The following is a 22345-nucleotide window of genomic DNA, read 5'->3' as shown; positions in this document are numbered from 1 at the left end:
AACCCGTGCCCCACCACCTGCCACGCCCAGGCATGGTGACACCCCGCCACGGGCGCCGGTCCCAAACTGGGAGGTGTCCTCTGCAGAGGAGGAGACGAGATCGCCTGTGTGCAAACCTTCTATGTCCGTTTTCAGCCATTTTCCTCTATCGGGCTGTAGACTCTTTCTTGTTTTGAGTCCTTTCCGCTTGTTCTCAGTCTCCTGTTTTCTTTACCTCAGTTAGGGCCCCTGGCGTTGTCTCCTTCTTCTCTGCCTCTCCAGGGGGAGCTGCAGATGTGGAGAGCAGCTCACGTGCAGCCACAACAGCACAGAACACGTTCGCTCTCAACCTGAGAGAGAATGTCAGCCTCAGCGCTGATTGGTCGCGAGTGCGGGATCGCCAGGTTCAGAGGTGAAATCGGCACATTCCCCCTGTGTTTGCCCTTCGGACCGCAGGGCCCGGAGATGCCAGTCGTCGTGGGGGCTCCGGTGGGCCTTTGTCGTCCTGGGCCCCCTCGCGGGCAGTGTCGTAACTTGCGCAGCGGAGGGAGGGGGCGACGACAGTCACCCGGAATTCCGCCCGGCTGATCTGTTCACTGTTCCTTCCCACTCCCCGTCCACACGGGCACATAATCGTGCTTAACCAGAGTTACGTGTTTTGTATTTTATTTTTTAATTTGAAGGTTATCATTCTATAGTGTTAACCAGTGTTTTATTCTCAAATTTAATATTCCATCGCATTTATAGACATATCATTTAAAGCATTTCCCTATAGTTGTAAAATTAAAGTATTTGCAGGTGTCTTTGCCCCCTGTTTGTCCTCACAGGGCGTCACCGAGCTCTCGCCTCGCTTGGACACGCTCTCAGAACACATTTCCGGGAACGGGGTCAGTAGGTCGAAGCGTGTAGCTTGGGATGCCAGTTGCCAAACTTCTGTACCAATAGGCCGCCCCAAATCTCATCTACCTGGAAGTGCCCTTTCAGCGCAGTCTTCTGTGATTTCCAGAGAGAACACGTTCCTTGCTTTGCACAGATACTCTCGTCACGTGGTAACTATGTTTAATTCTTGATGGGCTGCCAGACTCTTCCACGGCAGCTGAGCCATTTCACACCCTTAGCACAAATCCTGTTTGCCTGCAGCCTTGAGGTCTCTTTTATTACCTATCTACTCACATCTTTTGCTTGTTTTTTAATCGTGTCGTCTTTTTTCTTGTTGGGTCGTAGGAGGTCCTTCTTTATTCTAGACCCTAGACCCATATCAGACGTATGTAGGATTTGCAAATATTTTCTCCCCATCTGTGGGTGATCTTTCTACTTGTTGAAAGTGTCCCTTGACACAGGAAAGTTCTCCACCTTACCTGCTTTTCTTCTCTCGTTGCTCATACTTTTGGTGTCATGTTCCAGAGTCACGAAGGTTTATACACCTGTGTTTCCTTCTAAGAGTTTTATAGTTTTATCATTTTTGCTTGTACATTTAGGTCTTTGATTGATCTTGAGTAGGTTTTTGTAGACGGGTCGGTGATGTCTTGAAGAAGCGTGCCTTGGACCCTGAGCCTGTTTTGTGCATTGAGAGCAGCCTCACAGGATAGCAGGTGCGTCACCGAAACGGCTTGGGAACCGTGTAAAGAAAAGTTACCTTCTGCAGGCTGAAGAGCTCTTTGTTTTGCGTGGTTCTGCGGAGGGCATCCCTTGATAGACTGTGGGTTAGCTTATTCTGTAGGAACGTAAAACAATTCATTATGCAGCTTATCACGCTGGGAAAGGACAAAGCCTGATGCCATTTGGACCTCCTCTGTCAGTGTTTGCAGTGTTAGTATGATGGTTATATAACAACTCTGGAAAATATTTCTTCTCGTCTGGATTAATCAAATTGCCAACGTGCTTTCAAAACCACACAGAATCACACTTTTTCTGTGTCACAGGATGTCAGGGCCAGCCACTTCTCTGAGGCTTATATCGCCAGTAGCTATTAGGGTCTTGTTTTTTACTGGCAGGTGAAAATTGGTGTCAGAAAACCAGCCTTCTTTAGGTGACGGGAAGGTTCTTCCTGGGCAAACCGCGTGATGTAGACATGTGGAGGAGGGTCACGGGTCCCTGGGGGTCGTGACCCGCCCAGCTCGCCAGAAAGTAGCAGTTAGAAAAATTGAGACGATGCCACCTTTTTAATCCTTCCTTTTTTCCATTTTAGTGTCACTGTGGGTTTTTTTCTTTCTCCATCACATCCTTCCACATACTGCAAAGGATTGAAAGAACGTTCCTTCAGGATTCGGACTTGAGGGGAGGAGAATGCACACTCAGACCTGCAGGGTGTGCAGCTCGTGAGGCGGGTGGACGTGCTTCTCCTCCTCATCTTGGGGACAAGCCAGACGGTGGTGAGCCAGCCTTGGATGGGCTGCTGTCTATGGCTTCGGCCACGTTCTCGTCCCTCAGCATGGAAATAAGCTTTCCGCTCTGTCCCCGTCGTCTCTGGAGAAGCAGGGCCATGGGTTTATGCGGGGACACATTGCGCCCCCACAGCCACTGCCAGCCCTGCACGGATCACGGCCTGAGTGACCACACAGGTACCAGGCAAAGCACTTGGAGTCTTGTTTGTGTGTGTGTGTGTGTGTGTGTGTGTGTGTGTGTGTGTGTCACAGTGGATTGGCTTTCCATTTGTGGATGTAAATTTCTTCCTATAAAAATGCCAAAATTACACACAAACAATTACTGACACTAGATACGGGACACTGTTACGTCCTGGGGTCGTCTGGGGTCTGGTTCGCACAGGCACGGGCACTCGCGCTCTTGTGTCCTGTGGTGAGCAGACGTGCACTCAGCTTCCTGGTGGCGCAGAAGGGAGACTCCGGGTCGACGAGGACTCGTCGGAGGGGCAGCACCTGTGTTTACTCGTTCTTCGGTGCTCGCGTGCGCGTGGTCGGTAGAGGGGGGTGCAGTCGTGACGTAACCAGGATCTTGCGGTGTGAACAGGGAAGTTGGAAATTCTGTGGGCTCAGAGGCTGCCCCTTGCTGACCGTGGGGTCCGCCTGCTCCTGGAGCCAGCAGGGCAGGGTTGGAGAGAATCGCCACGGAGGGTGATGTCAGGGGCCGCTGACCTGATAATATCCAAAGCATGGACGAGGAGCACGGCAGATGAGATCGGCAAGTATGGCCACGCGACCACCCTCGGCGTGTTCTCCAAGCCCCCTGCCCGCTTAAGGAGCCCCAGGGCTTGAGGACAGAACGTGTACCGTGCACGTTAAGGAACACAGTGGACGCCGAAGATCGACGTGAACTCACCTGGTCGCCACCGGCACACCAGCAAGGAGCCCAGTCTCCCAGTCGCGCTCTTCCCGCCCCGGCCCTCGGGAACCGCTTCCTGGTGGCTGTGCTGGTCGCGAGCACGGAGAAGCGGGTGGGGCGTCTGGACTTCATTTCCCCGGCTCCGCCTGCTGTCTGTGCAGTTCTCGTCCGCTGTGGAAAACTCACTGTCTCGTGTAAGCTCCGCGTGCCTCTGGCTGATCCACCACCCACCCCACCCCCCCGAAATCCCCGGCAATGTTACCATCACGTCCATCTGCTTCTATTAAGTTAATAGGCACAGACTCACGGTTCATAAAGCAGCTGAGATATCTGGTACTTACCGGTCCACTTAATTGATAAATGTTTCACTTGCAAGAAATTAAAATCATGTTGCTGCTATTAACGTTTGGAGACATACCCTGGGCGTTCTGGCTTCCCGAAGCGTAACTTGCAGGTGTGAGTGGAGGGAAAGCACGCAGGGAGAGCTTGGTGTTGGGGGCCGCGGGGCTCGGCAGTGGGTGCACCGTGAACACCAGGCGTGAAAACCACTGAGACTTCAGTCCCGAGGAAGGCGAGTGGACGAGGGTGTGCGGCCCAGCGCACAGCTGTTGGCCAGCTGGCACGTCAGCCGTGGTCCAGGCCACGAGGAGACTCGGGTGGAGAGTCCTGCAAGGCTCCTGGCAAAGACGAACGGGTTGAGCAGGTTGAGCGCACTTTTCGTGTCTCTCCTGGTCACGCTGCCTGGGGTCTGGGGGCTCCTGGCCCCTGGGCCTCCCTCGTGCAGCGGGGGGTCCTTGCTCATAAGCTGCCACCCTCCCTCTTTCCTCATTTTCCCTGCTTTCCCGGGTCAGGTCTGGGGTGACACATTGGACACGTTCTATGATTGCCAAGAGAAATCGGCAGGTGCTCCTTCTGAGTTTGGCTCTGATCACCTTGGCCCCACGTGGGCACACGTGGCATGTGGGTCCAGAGGAGGGCTCTGCAATCGGCAGGCTGGCTGGCTGGGTAGTTTCAGGACCTCCCGAACCTCAGCCTTCTCCCCCCGCGAGATGGGATGATAACAGCAGGCTTGTAAGTAGGCCGCAGGGGACGTGTAGGAGGTGGTGTGGCCGCAGCCCCCGGCCTCCTGTGGTCCTGGGCAGGTGCGGCGGCCAGGAGAGCACATCCCGGGTTGTCTGTGGTCGTGTCACCGTGGGTCAGCTCGCGGGGAACCACAGCCGCTCTCCATGTGGAGTCGCGTCCCCACACCGCACACCCCTCTCCGGGAGTCAACCTGGTGCTACTGGAAAGTAGTCAGGTTTTTTAAACAGGAAGGGCTACGCAGGTTTAGTCACTTAATTTTTACCTAAATTTAACTTCATGCGTCCACCCCAAGGCCACCTTTTATCCTAGACCAGGATGGACGGAGGCCCGGCCGCCACATGTGAGAGAGGGAGGACTTACTCAAAGGAGACCCCTCCTCGTGGGTGCGTGAAGAGTGAACTCAGCCCGTGCGGGCTCAGGCGGGAGGGCGGCACTCCGGCCTTCCCTCCGAGACACAGAGCAGCCTGGCCTGCGGCCGATGTCTGCAGCGCGCTCCAAGCCACCCGGGCCCGCACAGCCCAGTGGACGGGACTCCCGGCCCGACTCCCTGCCTTCTTTACGGGGACGGGAGTTTTGGCCCCAGGGAACAAGGAGAAGGTCACGTGCACGTGACCCCAGTCAGGCCTCCGTAATGCTCTGAGGGCTTCCGCTGGCCTCGGCTGCGGAAGGAGCCGAGGTCTCGCGTGTCCTGTGTTGGTCTCCAGTCCCGTTGCAGATTCCTGCCGGCCCATTTCTTCTCCCACGTGTTCTGTGGAGTAGAACCCGGCCTGGCTCGGGGCCGCCGGACGGACGCACGCACGCACGGCAGTCGTGGAGTCGTGTGGGGACATCGGCTTCGGTTCCTTGTGCCGGGGACTGACTGCTCTGGAGCGGTCCGTGCGGGAGCAGCTCGCCAGCTCCGCCCGTCTCAGCACCTCAGAGGCTGCGGGGTCGGGCGGGGCCAGCTCTCCTGACGCTGTCATTTGAGTAAGTGGGAAGGCATCGGGCGCCACACAGGCACCGTCCTCCTCAGGCTCCGAGGCCGGGTGGCCGGCGCCTCCTGCCTGTGGACACAGGCCACACATCCGAGACCGAACTCCGCGATGCAGAGCACAGACCGGGGTCAAGGGCGAAGCTTCTTAAAAGAGCACGTCAGAGGGCCCGAGAGAAGTAAAAGCATAAAAGTGGCAGACACTTATAATTTGAGTGTGTGGTCCTTCCATTTGAAAGAACCACTTAATTTTTACCTAAATTTAACTGTATGCGTCTGCCCCAAGGCCACCTTGTGTCCTAGACAAAGACGGATGGAGGCCGGCTGCCACCTGTGAGTATAAACAGGTGTATATTTAGGGGTGAGCCTTCCCTCTCTGCCCCTGAGCACCACTTTGTCCTGGTGCTTGAGCGCCGGGGCTCCCTTGGGGTCACAGCCTCAGCCACCGCCCCCTGCCCCCTTTCTCTGCACCACTGGCTGATTTAAAAAAAAAAAAAAAAATTTTTTTAATGTTTATTTATTTTTGAGACAGAGAGAGACAGAGCATGAACGGGGGAGGGTCAGAGAGAGACGGAGACACAGAATCGGAAGCAGGCTCCAGGCTCCGAGCCATCAGCCCAGAGCCCGACGCGGGGCTCGAACTCCCGGACCGCGAGATCGTGACCTGAGCCGAAGTCGGACGCTCAACCGACTGAGCCACCCAGGCGCCCCACCACTGGCTGATTTTTAATGGTGCCGGAAGAAGGCTGCTAAGTCAGACTGCATGGGGGGCTCTCGTGGGGTCCTGGGTGAGCAGGCCGGAGCGCCACGCACCTGTCACAGGAGGAGTCCCCGCCCTGCAAAGCTGCGCCTTCCTGACCCGGCTGGGCTTCCTCGGGGAGGGTTGGCGTTTGCTCACCTCTCCTCTCTGGCAGGAGGTCGTGTTCTTTTCCCTTCTCAGCCAGGGTCTGCACCGGGCCGAGGAGGCTGGAGAGTCTGAAGTGGTCTCGAACAAGCCGGATCCTACTTTACCAGGCGGCCTCTGTGGGAAGGCCGGCAGGGCTGGCCAGGTGTTCGAGGCCTCCTTCGTTGGCTGTGGGCCATGAGAGCCACCTGAAGGAACAGGCTTGCTTTGTAGGAAAGAGCTGGTTTTCTGTATTTGCACATTAGCGCAGTGGCGGGAGAGGCTGGGGCCTCCCTCGAAGGGTCGACAGTCTTCAAAAGTGGAAACAGACGACTGACGTTTGAAAAACGTACATATTTCCCTTAAATATTTTCCTGACATTGGCTCATCAACACAGGAACGCCTGTACTGAGTCCGTCTGTCTCTTCGTCTCTGTTTACTCTTTATCGTGGGATGTTTCCAGCCGTTCTAACAAACGGTTGAGAGAGTAGTGAGATGAACCCCTGTGTACTCATCACCCCCCTTTTACAACTGTTTGCTTCGTTGTGTTGTTTATATGCCTAATTTAAGTAAATTATAGACGTTCTGATCTTCACCCCCCAATACTTCAACATGCATTTTTTAAAGACATTTTAATCTCTTCTGAACTAAAAGGACAGAACCCTCACGAAGCTCACACCATTCCCTTGAAAAACGTGTCCACAGGTGTCCAGGCTCACGCTCCAGGCAGGTGCTATTGGGGTCCCAGGGACACCCGCCAGTGCCCGGCCCTGGGGCTGCGGCCCAGAGACAGACGGGGTCAGCTCGCTGCCTCGCACGGAAGAAAGCGCAGATGAAGGGGTGTCTGTCCTCCTCTGACCGATGGGATCATCAGCTCTTCTTTGAGCTGGCTGGCTCCTGAGGCGGGGCGGCCCCGAAATAGCGAGCTCCTGAGCCCTCGAGTCGTGTCCTCATTCCGGGCTGGACGCCCCTCGGGAGAGTATGCTGCGAGGCATCGTTAGCAGGGGCAGCTATTTAAAGTTAGCAAATTAGGACCTAACAGTACCAAACCGCAGGCTTTTAATTTAGTTACAAATTCCAGGTAATTGACACACTGGTTTCAAGTGGGGGTTTGTTTTTTGAAACCTGCTGGAGTAAATGAAATGCCAAAGAATTTCCTTGTTTTACTTGAAGTGTGTTTATCGCCCCTTTGAGTTGTCTCCCCGAGTTCCTTTTAAGAAGGGAATATTCCAAGCCCGACATCTTCTGGGAGCGCTTCACACTGGGGAGGCCTCTGTGAACACAGTCAGGGCTGGGGAAGCTTCTGGGCATGTCATTCGTGGGCTCCGGGAGGCGCCCGGTGCCGCCTGTGGAAGAGAGCTCCCAGCCGGTCTCTCTTGCCGAGCACAACCTCGGTGGGAACATCGTGCAAATGAGACTTGAATAGCAGCCTGCCAGGGCCGTCCTCTGTCCCCCAGCTGCCACCAGGCATAGGAGCAGTTCCTAGAGAGAGGGGCTCCTGCCTGGGGGCGTTGTGGGGGGGAGGTGCGCCCCCTCCAGGCAGTGCCGATGTCTTCCTGAGCTGGGAAGCTCTCCACACCTCCTGGTTCAAGAGGTTTTACGGAGCTCGGCCTCCAGCCCCCTGCCCGCCTCCCGGAGTGCTGAAGGTGCCCACCTTCTGTCCAGTGTTTGCTCTTTCTGGTGAGCGGCCCCCTCCCTGAGTCCCCTCGTCAGCGTAGCCTCGGCTGTGGCCAGAAGGGTCCTTGTGAATAACCAAAGGCTCTCCTGTGCCAGGGCAGAGGACACAGCAGCTGCTTTGTGCCTGCGGTGAAATGATGTAAAAACAGTCTCAGTAGAAAAAAAAAAGAGAGATAAATATTAAGATGACAAAATAAAAGAGAACCAGCAAAGAGAAGGAAAAGATTTAAGAAATAAAATTTAATTCCAAAATTTAAGTGACCTTAAAATCCGTTACCAGTGAGTAGGTGTTCCAGGAAATGGAAAGCAATAAAAAATGGGAAGCACAACAAATAAGAGAATGAAGATTCAGCATACAGATGATGATTCTAGAAACCCGCGAGAGAGATCTTAATACAGTGGAGTGTGAGCTCACTGTGCACTTCACCACGGCACGCGCTTTTCCAGAGGTGACCACGACTCCGTGTGCACGCACAGAGACACAGGGCAATACAGAGACACATGCAGGCATGCACACGCACACACACGCACACACACACACACACGCACACACACACACTCAGAGCTGCTACAGTTGAGTTCGAAATAAACCATCAGCAACTAGGAGCCTACAGACAGTAAGAGAACAATAAAGTTTGGCCACGTGAGCTCCATCCCGGGACTGCTTTGATTGCTTTCTATTAGGCCACCTATTAATATAATTCATCATCTTAATAGGTGCAAGTAGGAAAGTTATTTGATCAAATTAAAAATGAATTTTAATAAAAACTTGTAATAAAAATAGAAGGCTGCTTCCTTCACATGAGAGAAATCTCTTCCACAGCAGCTGCCACCGTCACTGCGCATCTCCATCAGTGTGAGTAGCACCAGGAGAAGGGCGTGTGTGCTGACTCTAATTCATTCAACAAACCGTTCTGGAAGTGCTACTCTGTATCGCAATTAGATGAGAAATCAAAATGAAAGGTGTACGTCTTCTAAAGAGAAGGCACGTTTGCATTATTTACGTGTGATCTGAATTTCAGCTTTGCAAAACAAAAAAATGCTTTGGAAAACGATTAGCAGTGGCCGGCCACTGGCCCAGCACCGCGGGCGAGTCCTGCCTCTGAGGGGGCACGGCAGGTGCCTGGGGTCCCCACGGTCCTGTGGATGTGGGGCTGCACCATTTCTTTATCTGGGCAGTGGTTGTATTTACCTTATTATTGCTTAAACTCACTCCTGTGTCTCATGCTTTTCACATATGGTAGACTTCGCGATAATTGTTTGCAACGTGTTACCTTTTTTATACATTAAAAATATAGCCAGCAAGGAAATCCTGGGAAGGAAAGGAAATCTGATTCACGGCAGTGACAGCGACAGACAATGACAAGAATGAGCTGGCCCAGGACACCGCACGCGTGTATAGAAAATCCCATAAAACTTGACTGATTGAAACGAAACACAGTTTGATAAAGGGAGGAGGTGGCCACACCATTACAGGGTGAGACCCAGTAAATTAAGGACATAAATTCTCCGTAAATTAAACCATAAATTTAGCACAGTGTTGACAAATTGATTTTAAAGGTCAACTGGAAGAATAAATGTTTGAGAACAGCCGTGAAAATTTGTAAAAAAGAGAAGAAAACAGATTTCTGAAAGAAGCCTCATCCTACCAGTTATCAGTGCCACTTCAAGGTACAGTCAGAATAAGAGTGGACATTCGAGTCAGTGGGACAGAATAGAGAGCTCCAGAAACAGAATCTATATGTGTCGGAATTTGTAATTCAGAAAAAGAATAAATCACTCAGCATCTAGTATCCGGGGCACATGGCTTACCATTTGAAAATCTTTAATCCCCCTTTCTTAATGAAAAAATTCCAAACGTAATGAAGATTTAAATGTGAAAAAGAAAACTCAAAAAAGTGCTAGAAAGAATGTCAGCTGGAAGAGTTAAAAAGCCATAAAGGGAGTGGCAGATTTTAGCAAACACAAATCTTAAGTTTTGTACGGCAAAGAAAACAAAATCCAAAATGCAGTCGGCCTTTGAGCGACTCGGGTGTGAACTGCACGGGTCCACTTCCATGCAGACTGTTTTCAGTAAACACAGTACGTGCTGTAAATGCACCTTTTCTTGCGATTTTCATGACAACATTTTCTCTTCTCTAGTTTGCTTTGTTGTAAGAAGGCCATTACATTATAATGCATTATAATAATGCATAATAATATGCATTATTGTGATGCACGTACAAAATATGTTTCAGTTAACTGTTATCGGTAAGGCGTCCAGTCAGCAGCAGACTAAATCAGTAGCTAAGTTTCAGGGAGTCCAAAGTTCCACGTGGATTTTTGTCTACGGGAGAGGCGGTGCCCCTCGCCCCTGGGTTGGTTTTTGGGTCAACTGTACATTTTATAAATGAGGGAAGATCGTGCAGCATATAACAAAAGGTTGATTCTTTTAACGTAGGAAACACAAAGATCAGTAAAAGGATGAGTACCTCGATACAAAAATGCAAAGGGCGTGAACAGGCAACAAGCAAAAGAAACGCAATTAAAAAATTATTAACTGGCATTAAACCTCAATATTAACCAAAGACATTGGCATGATACGTCACTTATCAGTTGGGCAGACGTTTGTTTTGTTTTTTTATGGTGATAAACCCTGTGTTGGCAGGAAGTGAGAACCTGAGCACGTTCAGCCTTGATGTGACAATAAATGACTCTTCCTGTCTGGAAGGCCCCCAGACAATGGGGAGTAATTCAGCACAAGTGCACCCATTCATCAGGCAGGTTTGCTTCTAAGAATGCGTCCTGAGGACAGCAGACTCGGTGTTCATACAAACGGGGTTCATTCAGACGTTGAAGAAGGTAACGTTCTACGTGTCGGCTTTCATACCGTCCCAAGACACACAAGGGCAGGTTAGGAAACAGCCTGGTAACCTGCGGTCTATCCCAGCGATGGGATGATGGGGCGCCAGTTAGCGGCAAAGCAGAATAAACTCATGATCCAGACAGGACCACGGATAAACCCCAAAGTCACGCTGGCTGAAAAGGGCCTGGTATAAAAGTACACCCCGGACGCTTGTGAGTAAGTCACTGGGAGAATCAGCAAGGTTTGTCTCTGTGGGCAGTGGGAAGAAGTGGGCATTGCCCGGGAAGGCTGGAGGGAAGTTTCTGGGATGTTGGTTGTGGTCTCCGTAGGAGACCTTCCCGATAACAGCTCATTAAAACATATTTTGTGTGTGTTATATGTGGTATTCTTACAATAGGACTAGAGAAGAGAAAACGTTATTATGAAGATCGTTAAGAGATTTACAGGACTTACCGTATTTACTGAAAAAACGCAGGTGTATGCCTTTGTCAAAATTCCTTGAATGTACAGTAAGAGGTGTGCTCTCATTGCGTGTGATCCTACATCACCATCAGCAGGCGAAAGCAGCGAGCAAATCTGGGGATTTAGGCGTGCGTGCCGAAGAGTGCAGAGGGGGGAGGGGTGCGGTGCCTGCCCCGAAAGTAAAGTGAGTCAACCGAGGGAGAGACAGAGACGTGATGACATCAGACGCTAATGCTGGACCCCAGGCACTTCCTGGCAGATTCTTCCAACTTTGTCGAAGGCTTGAAAATATTAGGGGACAAATGTTTTTAAGAAATAGCTGTAACGTCTATGACAGTATTCTCTGGTAGAAGGAAACAAGCCCAGTCGTGGACACCGGTTGCGGGCACGGGCTGGGCACGGGCTGGAAATGCAGGGTGGAACCAGTGTTAACAGTGGCCACGTCTGCGCAGGAGGGTGGGGGCCGGACCACAGGCTTTGCACGCCCGTCACGCACGTCTGCGCGGTTTGGGACTTCACAGTGACCGTGGTTTCCTGTCGTCCTACGACAAACTAAATCAGAAGGATTCGATTTTTTGCAAAAGGCAAAAGTGAAAATGTTAGCAGTTTTCGGATTTGGGGTAATTTTCACTTGCAATTTGCTGTATTTTTATGTTTTTTATGGCAAATACATGTTTTCTTTTGTTGGTTTTTATTTTAGTTAGAAAAATATTTACTGTATTCCCATTCTCAGGAACAACACCAAGCACTTACATGATACGTTTTGAGGTTACAGAACTAGGTTTTGTCTTTATTTCTTTTTTAATATTGATGAATTTGTTCTGCATAGAATCTGGAAGCTACCTGCTTTCAAGAGTGACAGGAAGAGCAGAATATAGGTGAAATGCTAGAAATCCATGACAACCACCAAATCAGTCTCCTGCCGTGTTCGGGTGCTCACGTGTATTTGTCGGTTATCAGAACTATCTGTTGGGCACCATCAAGCACTGGGACGTACTGATGAACAGGGTGACACAAGTCCTTTTACTCCCCAAACTTACCTTCTGCAGTAAAGGTGAGCTGTAAACAGCTATCTAATACAACATCAGGGAGTGAGAAATACCGGTGTTAAAAAGCAGAGTGAAGGGGTAGAGAGCGGAGGTCAAAATCTAGATAAAAAAAGGAGTAAATCTCACAGTTTTCCGGGCCAAGGATGCGGCAGGCCTTGGGAACCACGAGTGCAAAGGCCCTGAGGCGGGTCTCTGCCTGGTGCGTTGGAGGAACAGGACGTGTCAGGGTGAATGGAGCCGGGTGAGCAAGGGTGAGCGCGGGGAGCTCAAGTCGGAGCAGTGGCCGGGAGCCGCGTCCCGCGGGACCTTCCTCGGTGGGTCTCTGTGAGGACTTTGCCTTTTATTCTGAGGGGCAGGAAGCCTCTGGAGGGCTGTGAAGCAGGTGAAACGACTTACTTCAACGTTCCTTCTTCACATTCCCTCCTAGAAGGCTTGCTCGGGCTGCTGGGTAGAGGGGTAGGGAGGGCAGGCAAGAGTGGAAGCAGAGAGACTGGTCTGGAAAATGTGTGAGATACGGGTGCCTGGCCTGGGGCTGTGGCCCCCAGCCGTGGTGGTTCTGCCCCCCAGGGCCCATTCGGCAACAGTGGGAGACGTCTTCGGTTGTCACGGTCGGGGCCCGGGTGCTGCTGGCATCTCGTGGGCCGCGGTGAGGATGCCGCCTGCTGACAAAGAATGATCCGGCCCCAAGCGTCCTAGTGCCCGGCCGGACACCCTGGCCTGGGAGGTCAGCGGGTAGGAGGTGAGCAGGGGTCGGGTCAGGTGCTGTGCAGCTAGCAGAGCAGACAGGACTCGCCGACGGTCTGGGATTGGCGCGTCTGACAAAGGGGCGTCACAAACGGCCCGAGCCCGTTTCTGAGCTCCGTCGCGCACTGAACGGCACCACTGGCTGTGTTATTAGAACCACTGGCGTCTGATCTCAGGGCTTCTGAGCCATCGTCACTGCGTGTGATTTTGCCTGCTCTTTGGCCTTCCATGGGCCAGCAACAGTGTCACATAGGGGAGGAGAGAACAGTGTGAAAAAGAAACAAGTCGTCGACAGTTCTGGCGCAAAGGGCCTCGGCATCATTGGCCAAGGTAACACTCGTGGCGCCTCCGTGACGGATCCGTCCACGCCGCGCTCCCACGAAGAACCACAGCATGAACCTTTTCAGGTGTGGTGTCCCTGTGCTTAATTTTCTGCTTAGTAGAACTTCGTGTTTTCAGAAGGTGTATTAAAATGCTTACTTCCCAGAGGACGCTTAAGTTGTTTTTTACAATTTCAAAGTCTTTGTGTGCTAACCCCAGAAGCTGGCCAACCGTGAGTCTGGTCCTGTGGCCTGTTTTTTCTCTAAATTTTAGATAGGATACTCTGTCGTGGGCGCCACGGTTAGGAACCTCTGAGGAGCGTCTGGCTCTCTGCTTGCGGGCCGTTTGCGTGATCTTGTGGTCTCTTGGTGGTAGGACTGGTCTCCTTTGACTTTGCTCTTGGTGCTGGGATGTGGCTCTGAATCCTGGAACATGATCGCCTCCCCGGGAGTCCTCTGGGAAGTCCAGGTGTGAATCCGGCCCTTTAATGTGGCGTGCCGGCGCTCCCTGCCTGTGTGCACGCCGGCGGGCAGTGTCGAAATCTCCGTCCGTCCTTTCGGCCGCCGTCCCCCCGGGGCCCCTTGGAGTCCCGCCCCACGCGTGTCTGGGGCAGGGTCAGCCAGGGGCTCCGAGACACTGCTCAGCCGAGGCGGCTGCTTCTCCCCTGAGTGTGGCCCCCGCGTGCTGCGTGGATTGGGCTGTGCCCGCGGGGCTCTCCGGGTGGAGCAGACTCACCCAGACTTGCTCCGTCGAGGGTCACATCCCTTCCCTTTCTGTCTGTATCTGTTCGCTTCTTGGTGCCTTCACGTGGCTGTGTTTTGCATTTTGTCCAGAACTGATTATCATTATTGATAAAAGGACTAGCGGGATACAGATTATTCTGTCATCACCGAAATCCAGAAGCGCCAATCAATAAGTACATTATAGGTAAAAAAACAAACAACAAATTGGCACGGTTTGCAGAGGAGCCAGGGTGAGAACGAAGACGTCTTTCCCGAAGATCCTTTCTGCCCTGATTGCTCTGAACCTGCCAGCGGGGGCGGTGGTGACTGGGGGTGCGGGCAGGCCGGCGGATGGAGCATCCGGGCCGCGAGCCCTTTGTGCCCGTGGGAGGGGCCGCCCTCTCCGCCAGGCAGAGACCCTCACTTGTGCTGCTTCCCTCTGAATGGGACCACACCGGCTACGACCGCCACTACCAGGAAAACGACTTCCTGCACGCTGGCGGGCGAGGCTCGGCCCCCAGAGGTGCCCAGGGGTCCCCGGCAGCCGACTGCACGTGCCCCCACCCTGGAGGCCGCCCTCGGGAGCCGTGTGTCCTCCCAGCCTCCGTCCCTGCTGCTCTCCGCCCCTCCCTGTCTCCCTCTCGCCCTTCCCACCCGGCCACCTCGGACGTGTCAGGCCTCGTCTGCCTGGCCCTGGGGCCCGTCCCTCCCCGTGGGCCCGCTGCTTGCTCTCCGACCTTCCCCCACATCTCGTGTGCAGCTAGTGATGCACAGAAATGCTTCTTGGAGCTGTGCGTGTTTGCCATTTGTCTGCTCGGCTCGTTGGAGGGCCATTTGAGCTTAACTTGTAAAGCAGGCGTTTCCCGTGTCTCCCACTAAGCGCCGCACGTTGCCCTTGTTACTCAGCGTGGCTTCTGCCCTGCTGGGTGCCAGCGGCCGGGACAGGAGGCAGGAAGGGTGGCTGCCTGCCCCCTGCCCCCCCCCACCCCCCCACCGTTGGTGCACGCACGGCAGACGGGGCCTGCCGGGTCCAGTCTCACTGTGACGCTCGAGTTCATGGCAACAAAGTGATATGATCGAATTCGCTTTTCTGTGTCTCCGCCCACGTTTTTCTCTGGGGTGTCCGGAGGTCACTCGCACTCCTTCCGGCACTCTCCCCAGCTTGCTTTCTTACCAAGGAGAAAAAGAAAGGGAACCCGGTCTGTCCACTGTTTGGGTGGATGCCTCCTTTCCTGTCTCACCTGGCCCCCGCGTCCTGTTTCTTTCCTTCCGCTGATGGTGGGGGAGGGGGCGGTGAGGATTTCTTCGTAAATGCGCAAGGTCCAGAATTAAGAAAATCTGGGTTTATGTTTTCAGCCTCCCCCTTTATCCCCTTGCTTACTGGGGCCCATGGTACCTCTCGTTAAATGTCCCCGTGATGGGACTCCGTGTCCTCTGTCCCTGCGCTGTGACTGACTGTCTCTCCTCTCTCTGCAGGTTTTGCATGCAGAAGTGTGTGAGTCTGGTGCCCGGGGTCACGCTGGATTTAATAGAAAAGTAAGTAAGACATTGGCGCTGTGCGGCGCTGGGGCCCGCGGGGTTCTAGGAGGCGCTTGCTGTCGGCCTGCGGGTGCGGACGTCTGCCCTCGGGGAGGGCCGTGTGCCGACGGTGGCACCGGTGGTCGGCGTAGCCCACGACTAAGCGTGGGGCCGCGACGGAAGAAAAGCGGAATCCACGTGAACGTTTGCGGATACTCCCAACACTAACGCCAAAGCAGAGGCTGCTCCCAGAGGTCTCTCTGCTCCCCAAGTGGGTTAGTGAGGTCACGGCCTAGCGCTGACCCCCTGTCCCTCAGCCCCCCTTTCACGTGCTGAACTCCGGTGCCCCCATCCTGCGTGCTGTCTCGGGAGAGGCCGAGGTCCAGGCGGGCGCGCCCCGGTCGCGCGGCCTGTCCCTGCCCTTCCAGGTCGACGGCGACCCGTCTCCCTCCTGTCGTGGACACTCTTGTGTCTGCTCTGCGCGTGCGTGTGTGTGTGTCGACTCACCTTGGCTCGTCCTGATTCACCTACTGGTTGTGCTGAAACCTTCCACTCTGGACACCGTTTCTTCCAGAATTAACTACAAGATAATAGTTCTCTAAGTCCTGATAGATAGAGGAAATCGCGTGCGAGAACAGCGAGGGCCTGAGTTTAATTAAGTCAGGCAGGAAAGGCAAATATACCTCTGGGTTTTTCTCCTGGAAAACTACTTGCCTGCGTGTCAGGGGAAACAGACAGGAATGTTAGGTGTAAACGTCCACGTCAGGGACACGAAGGGCGCGGCCCTGCTGGGGATCGCGGGCACTCTGTGGCAACAGAAAGGCCACGGCAGTGCCACTCGAACCGGCACAGACAGTGTGCCCAGCTCTGTGGGCAGAAAAGCAAGTGAACAATGTGCACAGGAGGCCGCCGAGGGCATTTTCACGACCGCATGTCCATCTGCAGGCGGGAGTCCAGGTAAGACAGTCCCTCACCGTGCGGGGTCTGGGGGTGCAGCTGTGCTGGCGGGCGTGGTTTCCTGCCCATCGTCTGAATTTTCTACGCAGAATGCACATAAACATAAGTGGAGAAGAATTAGGATGCCTGCAAACAATTCAGTGAATATAATTACTCCTCGTAGGTTTTGAGTGAGTGTTTAAGGGCATGTGACTGGCCTGCTTCCCTTTGGGAACTTTGTTCATGAGCAGGACGGTGATGACAGCAGGGGTGAGTGAGCAGGATGGTGATGGGGGCAGGGGTGAGTGAGCAGGACGGTGATGGGGGCAGGGGTGAGTGAGCAGGACAGGTAATGGCGGCAGGGGTGAGTGAGCAGGACGGTCATGGGGGCAGGGGTGAGTGAGCAGGACGGTCATGGCGGCAGGGGTGGCGGAACACCGCTCGGCGCCATCAGGGCGGACGGGAAGGTCTGCAGCTGTTCTGCTGAAGAGCAGGTCTTGGTTATTGCGAAACCAGCCCACGGCTGACAGCGACCCAGAAGCCTCCGTTAGGGAGGCCACGGCAGGGGCGCAGGGTGAGGGCGAGCTGGAGTCGCCGGAGCAGGAGAACCAGGGGTGCAGCCACCGGTGGGAGAGCCAAACGTGTCCCGTCGTCGGGCAGGACAGGGTCCCGGAGCCGGGACCGCAGAGGGGTGCCATCGGTTCGCAGGGGTCAGCGAGGGCGCGAGCTGCCGGGCCTCGTGCACAGTGCTGCGCACACGGGCGGGCCGGTGTCTGCCGTCCCGTCACAGCTGCTCAGTGCACCTGCTCTCCCCGCGTGCACAGGGCTGCAGCCTGGCGGGAGGCGGTGATGTCCAGCTGTCGTGATGGTGCTCGAGGCCGGCTCGTCTGCTCGGTGCACTCCCCTCTCCCAGGCTGTGCTGTGCGGTCCCTGCCGGCTCTCCCGCACTCGTGGTCGGGAAGCGAGGGCCGCACCGTGGCACACGTGGTCTGGGCGGTGGGGGTCGGTACCCGAGCTCGTGCTGCCACATGCAGACCGCTTCCGGCAAGTTCTCAGCAGTCACGTTTTATCACGGGTTGGTTGCTTCCGGTGGCCCGTTCAGAGCGGTCTCGGCTTACGCTTTTCTGAGCCGGTTTCCCTCCCTGCCCCCCTGTGCCTGGGGCAGACTCGTGCGCTCCTCTCCCTCAGGCAGGGCGGGAGGCAGCCGTCCAGCATCTCTGTGTGCCGGCCAGTGTCCCGCACGCCCTCCGGCCGGGGAGCCCCGTGCGCACGGCCCTGTCCCGTCCCGTCGCCCGGCACGGTCGTGGCTGCTCTTGACCAAATTCCGCTCAAGATGAGTCACGTGGACGCAAGAGCGTCGCATGTTCTGAGTTCTCCAGAGGACAGGAGCTACCGACGCTTAAGTAAAAATACGAATTTCTTAAGTTATTGGGTTAAACCTCTTTTTTTGTTGTTGTTTTTTTTACTGGGAGGAAGCTGGCGTTCAGTTCAGCTCTGCTTCCTGGCTGGCATCTTCCAGCCCGTGGCACGGCCGGCGGGGCAACCAGGCCCTGGAGGGACCCTTTTCCTCCAGGCAGGCCTCCCTGTACCCAGACCACGTCGGGACAGCCAGCTCCCGTCCTGTCACTCTCCCAGACGTAAAGTGTGTGCGGCAGCGTGACGCCCTCAGCAACGACCCACAAAATTAAAAAATTGTTGAATTCAACCTCATAAAAATTTAAAATGTTTACTCCCTGGAAGACACAGCTCAGACCGCGGAGAGACAAGCCGCCAACTCGGGGAGAATGTTTGCAAATCACACAGCCAACAAGGGACTTGTATCCAGAGTATATGAAGATCTCTCAAAACAAAAGTAAGAAAAAAAAACCTCAAAACTGGACAAAGGACCTGAAAAGAGACTTTGCCAAAGAGAACTGAAGGACGGCCAGGAAGCCCGCGTAAAGATGCTCGAAACCATTAACCGTTAGGGAGACGCACATTGAAACCACAGGGTTAGTAAAACAAAAGGCTGACGACACGCAGTGCTGCTGGCGGGGGTGCGGGACGACTGGAAATCCCACGCACCCTTGCGGGAGGCGAGGTGGTACCGCTGTGCGGTAGGTGGGCCTCCCACGGGGCCCGGGGCCCCACTCCCGGAAATCCGTCCTGTAGGAACGAGACTGTCCGCACGGAACCCGTATGCCAGTATCTGTGTGACTTACCGTCATCACCCCAAACTGATAACAACCAAATGTCCTCGGGGGTGAAGGAATGAGCAGAATGTGCATCGTCTAGCAGGCGCAGCCAGCAGGAAAATGGGGGGACATTTCATACGTGACACATGGTGGCCCCAGAAGCACTGTGGGGTCACAAACAGCATCTCGGGTGGGGGGACGACACCTGGTCTAATTCCATTCACGTGACCATCTGGAAAAGACAAAACGATCGGGTCGGAGAACGGGTCACTGGTTGTAGGGTTAGGAGTGTGAGGGAATGTGGGGTGATGGGATGTTGGGCGTCCTGGTTGTGGGGGTGGCCGCTCAGATCTGCACGCCCACAAAAGCCAGCTTACTCTACGACAGTACGGTTAATAAAATTGACATGTCATGTGGGGAAGTCAGAACTCCATCGGGGAGCACGGGTCGGAGTGACTCAGGGAAGGCCCGGCAGGCACGGCCCGGCTGGAGAAGCCGGGGCGGAAGGAACCGAGACCAGGACTCGGAGAAGTGGCTTTTCTTCTGTGAGACGTGCCTGCTGTTCCCCGGGAAGGAGGCTTCACTCGCTTCATGAAGGCTGGCTAATGAGGGTTGAAAAGTGGAAGCGAACACCCTTGATCACGAAGATTTTGGTATTTTTCGTTGAGCATTATTTTCCGAAGTCATTGTGTCAGGGTTTGTGACCGCCAGCGTCCTTCCCAGAAAGCCTTAGTTTTACATCCGTCCCGCGCTGTGGGCATCCATGTAGCCCTGCGCTTCCGGAGGCCAGCACGCACCGTGCTCCCCTCTCCTCCCCATCCTACTGTGCCGAGGGGTGCTCCACGGTCGGTTAAGTGTGTGGTTTTTCTTTTTCTTTTAAGAAGAAAAGCATCATCAATGTCGCCAACAGCACCTTCTATGCTGCTTCCTGAGGGCCTCCGGGGGCGGTGGAAGGAACGCGGACCCGGAGCGGTCGGCCGCGACACTGAGGGCAAGGCTCGCAGGACGGCCCTCCGGCCTCCACGGCGGCTCTCCCTGGGCGCCAACCCAGCCCCTCGAACACAGGTCCTCACCCCGCCTTCCGGGAGCCGCGGGTTTCTGGGTTTCGGGTAAAGCCTGGAGGAGGAGAGTGTTCTCACACGGCTACCCCGGTCACGATCAGTGGCTACCGCTGGTGACTCTGGGGGAGCTCTGTGCAGTGGAGGAGAGGTGATCCCGGTTTCGGACAAGCTCACTGTCTGGAGTGACCGGGACAGGCTGCGTGCGTCCAGAACGAACCTCACTTTTCCCTGGGGCATCGAGGACGGGGCTTCGTTTGGGGGTCGTGGTGGGGAACGGGAGAGGGCAGACCAGGCCTCCACTGCAGCAACTGTTCACGGTGCGTGGGCTTGGGCCTGAGTCACTGCCCTCCGGACACAACCCCCTGTGGTTGAGCGGAGGCGCACCGGGCCCCTCCCCGCCTGAGACGCTGCGCCCCCTGGTCACCTGGCCACGGCGAGGCTGCGTGTGAGTGTTGGGCTGTGTTTATGCTGTGCCAGGACGGGTTCCAGACTTCGGGATTCCGCAGCGCTGGGGAAATACCTGGACGTGAGGCTCCAGGAGACACAGCCGCCGGGTCTGTTTCCGAGGAAATACGGGTTTTTAACTTCTGCAGCTTTACCTCAGAGGTTTCTCCGTTTACAAGAAAATGCTGTTAACCTATTGTTTTAATTTTTAGATTTTTTTTCCCCAATGGTGCTTAGTCTATCAGAAGCATTTTCAATAAGCAGATTTGAGTTTGCAGCTCCCAGCCTAGGCAGAACCTTGGCACGTTTATGTTTGATGGGGCCGTCCAGGTCCCTGGACTGGATTGTACGTTCAGAGAATGTTCCCGGAAAAGCATCTCCGGTTTTTTTCATGAATCGTAGCTCTTGGTTACGGGGGCCGTACGGCTCTCCCCCTCTGGGGCTGTGTCTGTCTCCCGCCACTGCCCTGGCCCGGGGCCGGCGGGGCTGCTGACCCGAGGCGGCGTCGACCACACGTCAGCGGGGCACGTCCGTGCCCACGGCTGTCCTGTAGTGGCTTAGAACCGAGCATGCGATGTGGGATGCTGAACACGAATGGTCCGTGCTGCGGCCGGGCCAGGCGAGAGACACCTGCGTTACCCTCTGCTCACTGCGTGGGCCGCGTGCTGGCGTGGTCGCCCCTTTCTGACACGTCAGGTGTCCTTCGGCCATTCGGAGGCCCTTCCTGTGCGCGAGTCCCACCGTCATGGGACGCTTGACCTGGAGTTCACCCTCGACGTGCCAAGTGCCTCATCACGCCCCATGTGGTGCTCTCCTGCCGAGCGCCTTTTCTCGCGCGGTCTGCCTGTCCCCACTCTCCACCCCAGAGCCTTTAGGACGCGAAGAGACGCGGTCTGCGGTCATACAGCTGAAAACCGGTCCAGACTCAGAGCGAGCTTCTGTTTTGTTGTGTTGTGTTTTAATTCAAGTACAAGGTGAAATCCTTTCATTGAGATGTGAGAGACTACAGAAAACAGAACCGGGTCTTGGAGCGGACAGAAGATGGGCATTTCCAAACACGCACAATGTGGGGCCGCCTCTCCTGTGGCGGGCCTGGTGGTGCAGACAGAGGCTGGGCAGGCCCCTGGCCAGTCTGGTCATTCCGGAAGCCGCCGCCCAGCCGGGCCCCTGTGCGCTGTCTTCGCCGGCCTCGACGTGCCACAGGGCCACTGTGCCTGAGGACGAGCTCTCCCCATCACGTTCTAGGGCGAAGTTGTCACCAGTATGCCCGGGGTGAGCGTTGTCACCACCCTGACACAGAAACCCAGAGACTGGTCTCTAAGGGCGAGACCTACAGCCACGTTCCTTCTTTCCAGCTTTCCAAGCGTGAAAACCCCACTCTCCTGGGGCGACAGCTGATTTGGGGGGGTGGGGTTGTCATATTTTTCAAAACCTTCCTAAAATGGAGTAGCAGACGGTGAGTTCACCGCTCCTACTCGCCTGGGTGGGTCAGCGGGTCGGCTCACAGACATCGTGCCGACTCCAGATTGGGTGTGGAACGTCCCCTGCCTCAGACTGTCTGGGGGTCGAGGGCTGTCGGGAGGCATCCTGTGACACACGTCCACCCCACGTGAGCCTTCCCGACCACGTGACCAAGCAGCGTGGGGACACGGACACCATCTGTGCACCAGCCTCAACCTCGGCTGGGACCCGAAGTCAGTGTGCTGTTTTCACTTATAAGCAGCTTATATTTGGAGAAGACACGGAATGTTTCAAACATACAGATTTTAGTTTTTTAAGTTTCTTTGAGGTTTCTTTACTTTGACAGAGAGAGAGAGAGAGAGAGAGAGAGAGAATCCCAGGCAGGCCCCGCATAGCCAGCGCAGGGCCGGAGGCAGGGCTTGAGCCCTCATAAATCGTGAGATCATGACCTGAGCCGAAATCGAGAGCTTGACGCTTGACTGCCTGAACCACCCGGGCCTCCCAAGATACATGAGTTCCGAGGAGTGTGAGAAACCATAATAAGACGGTTACACGCTGTTGCCGACGCTGGTGGGGTGGTGGCTGGCGAGGCCTTGGAGAGCCGGGCAGCCGGCTGGGCAACACTTCCCGTGGCCGACTCTCCTCCCGAGACCGTGGGGCTCCAGGGCCCCGGGGTCACGTCCGCGCGCAAGCTGGCGGGGGGTATCTGTCACTGGGGCTCCCTGGGGTGGTTGCGT

The 22345-nt window shown here is 55.0% G+C and overlaps 1 protein-coding gene across 1 annotated transcript in view; it reads left to right on the top strand.

Annotated features, from left to right (window-relative positions):
* RPTOR (regulatory associated protein of MTOR complex 1) overlaps nucleotides 1-22345 on the top strand; it is a 207455-nt gene that overhangs the window by 56001 nt on the left and 129109 nt on the right. The window contains exon 6 of the mRNA XM_058704930.1: nucleotides 15491-15550. Coding sequence (XP_058560913.1) covers nucleotides 15491-15550 — 60 coding nt within the window. The remainder of the gene's footprint in view (nucleotides 1-15490; nucleotides 15551-22345) is intronic.

The sequence above is a fragment of the Neofelis nebulosa genome, chromosome 16 (genome assembly GCF_028018385.1).
Source record: "Neofelis nebulosa isolate mNeoNeb1 chromosome 16, mNeoNeb1.pri, whole genome shotgun sequence".
Classification (NCBI taxonomy): Eukaryota; Metazoa; Chordata; class Mammalia; order Carnivora; family Felidae; genus Neofelis; species Neofelis nebulosa.
Note: the sequence above shows the minus strand (reverse complement) of the source record. Positions and strands in the feature narration are given on the sequence as shown.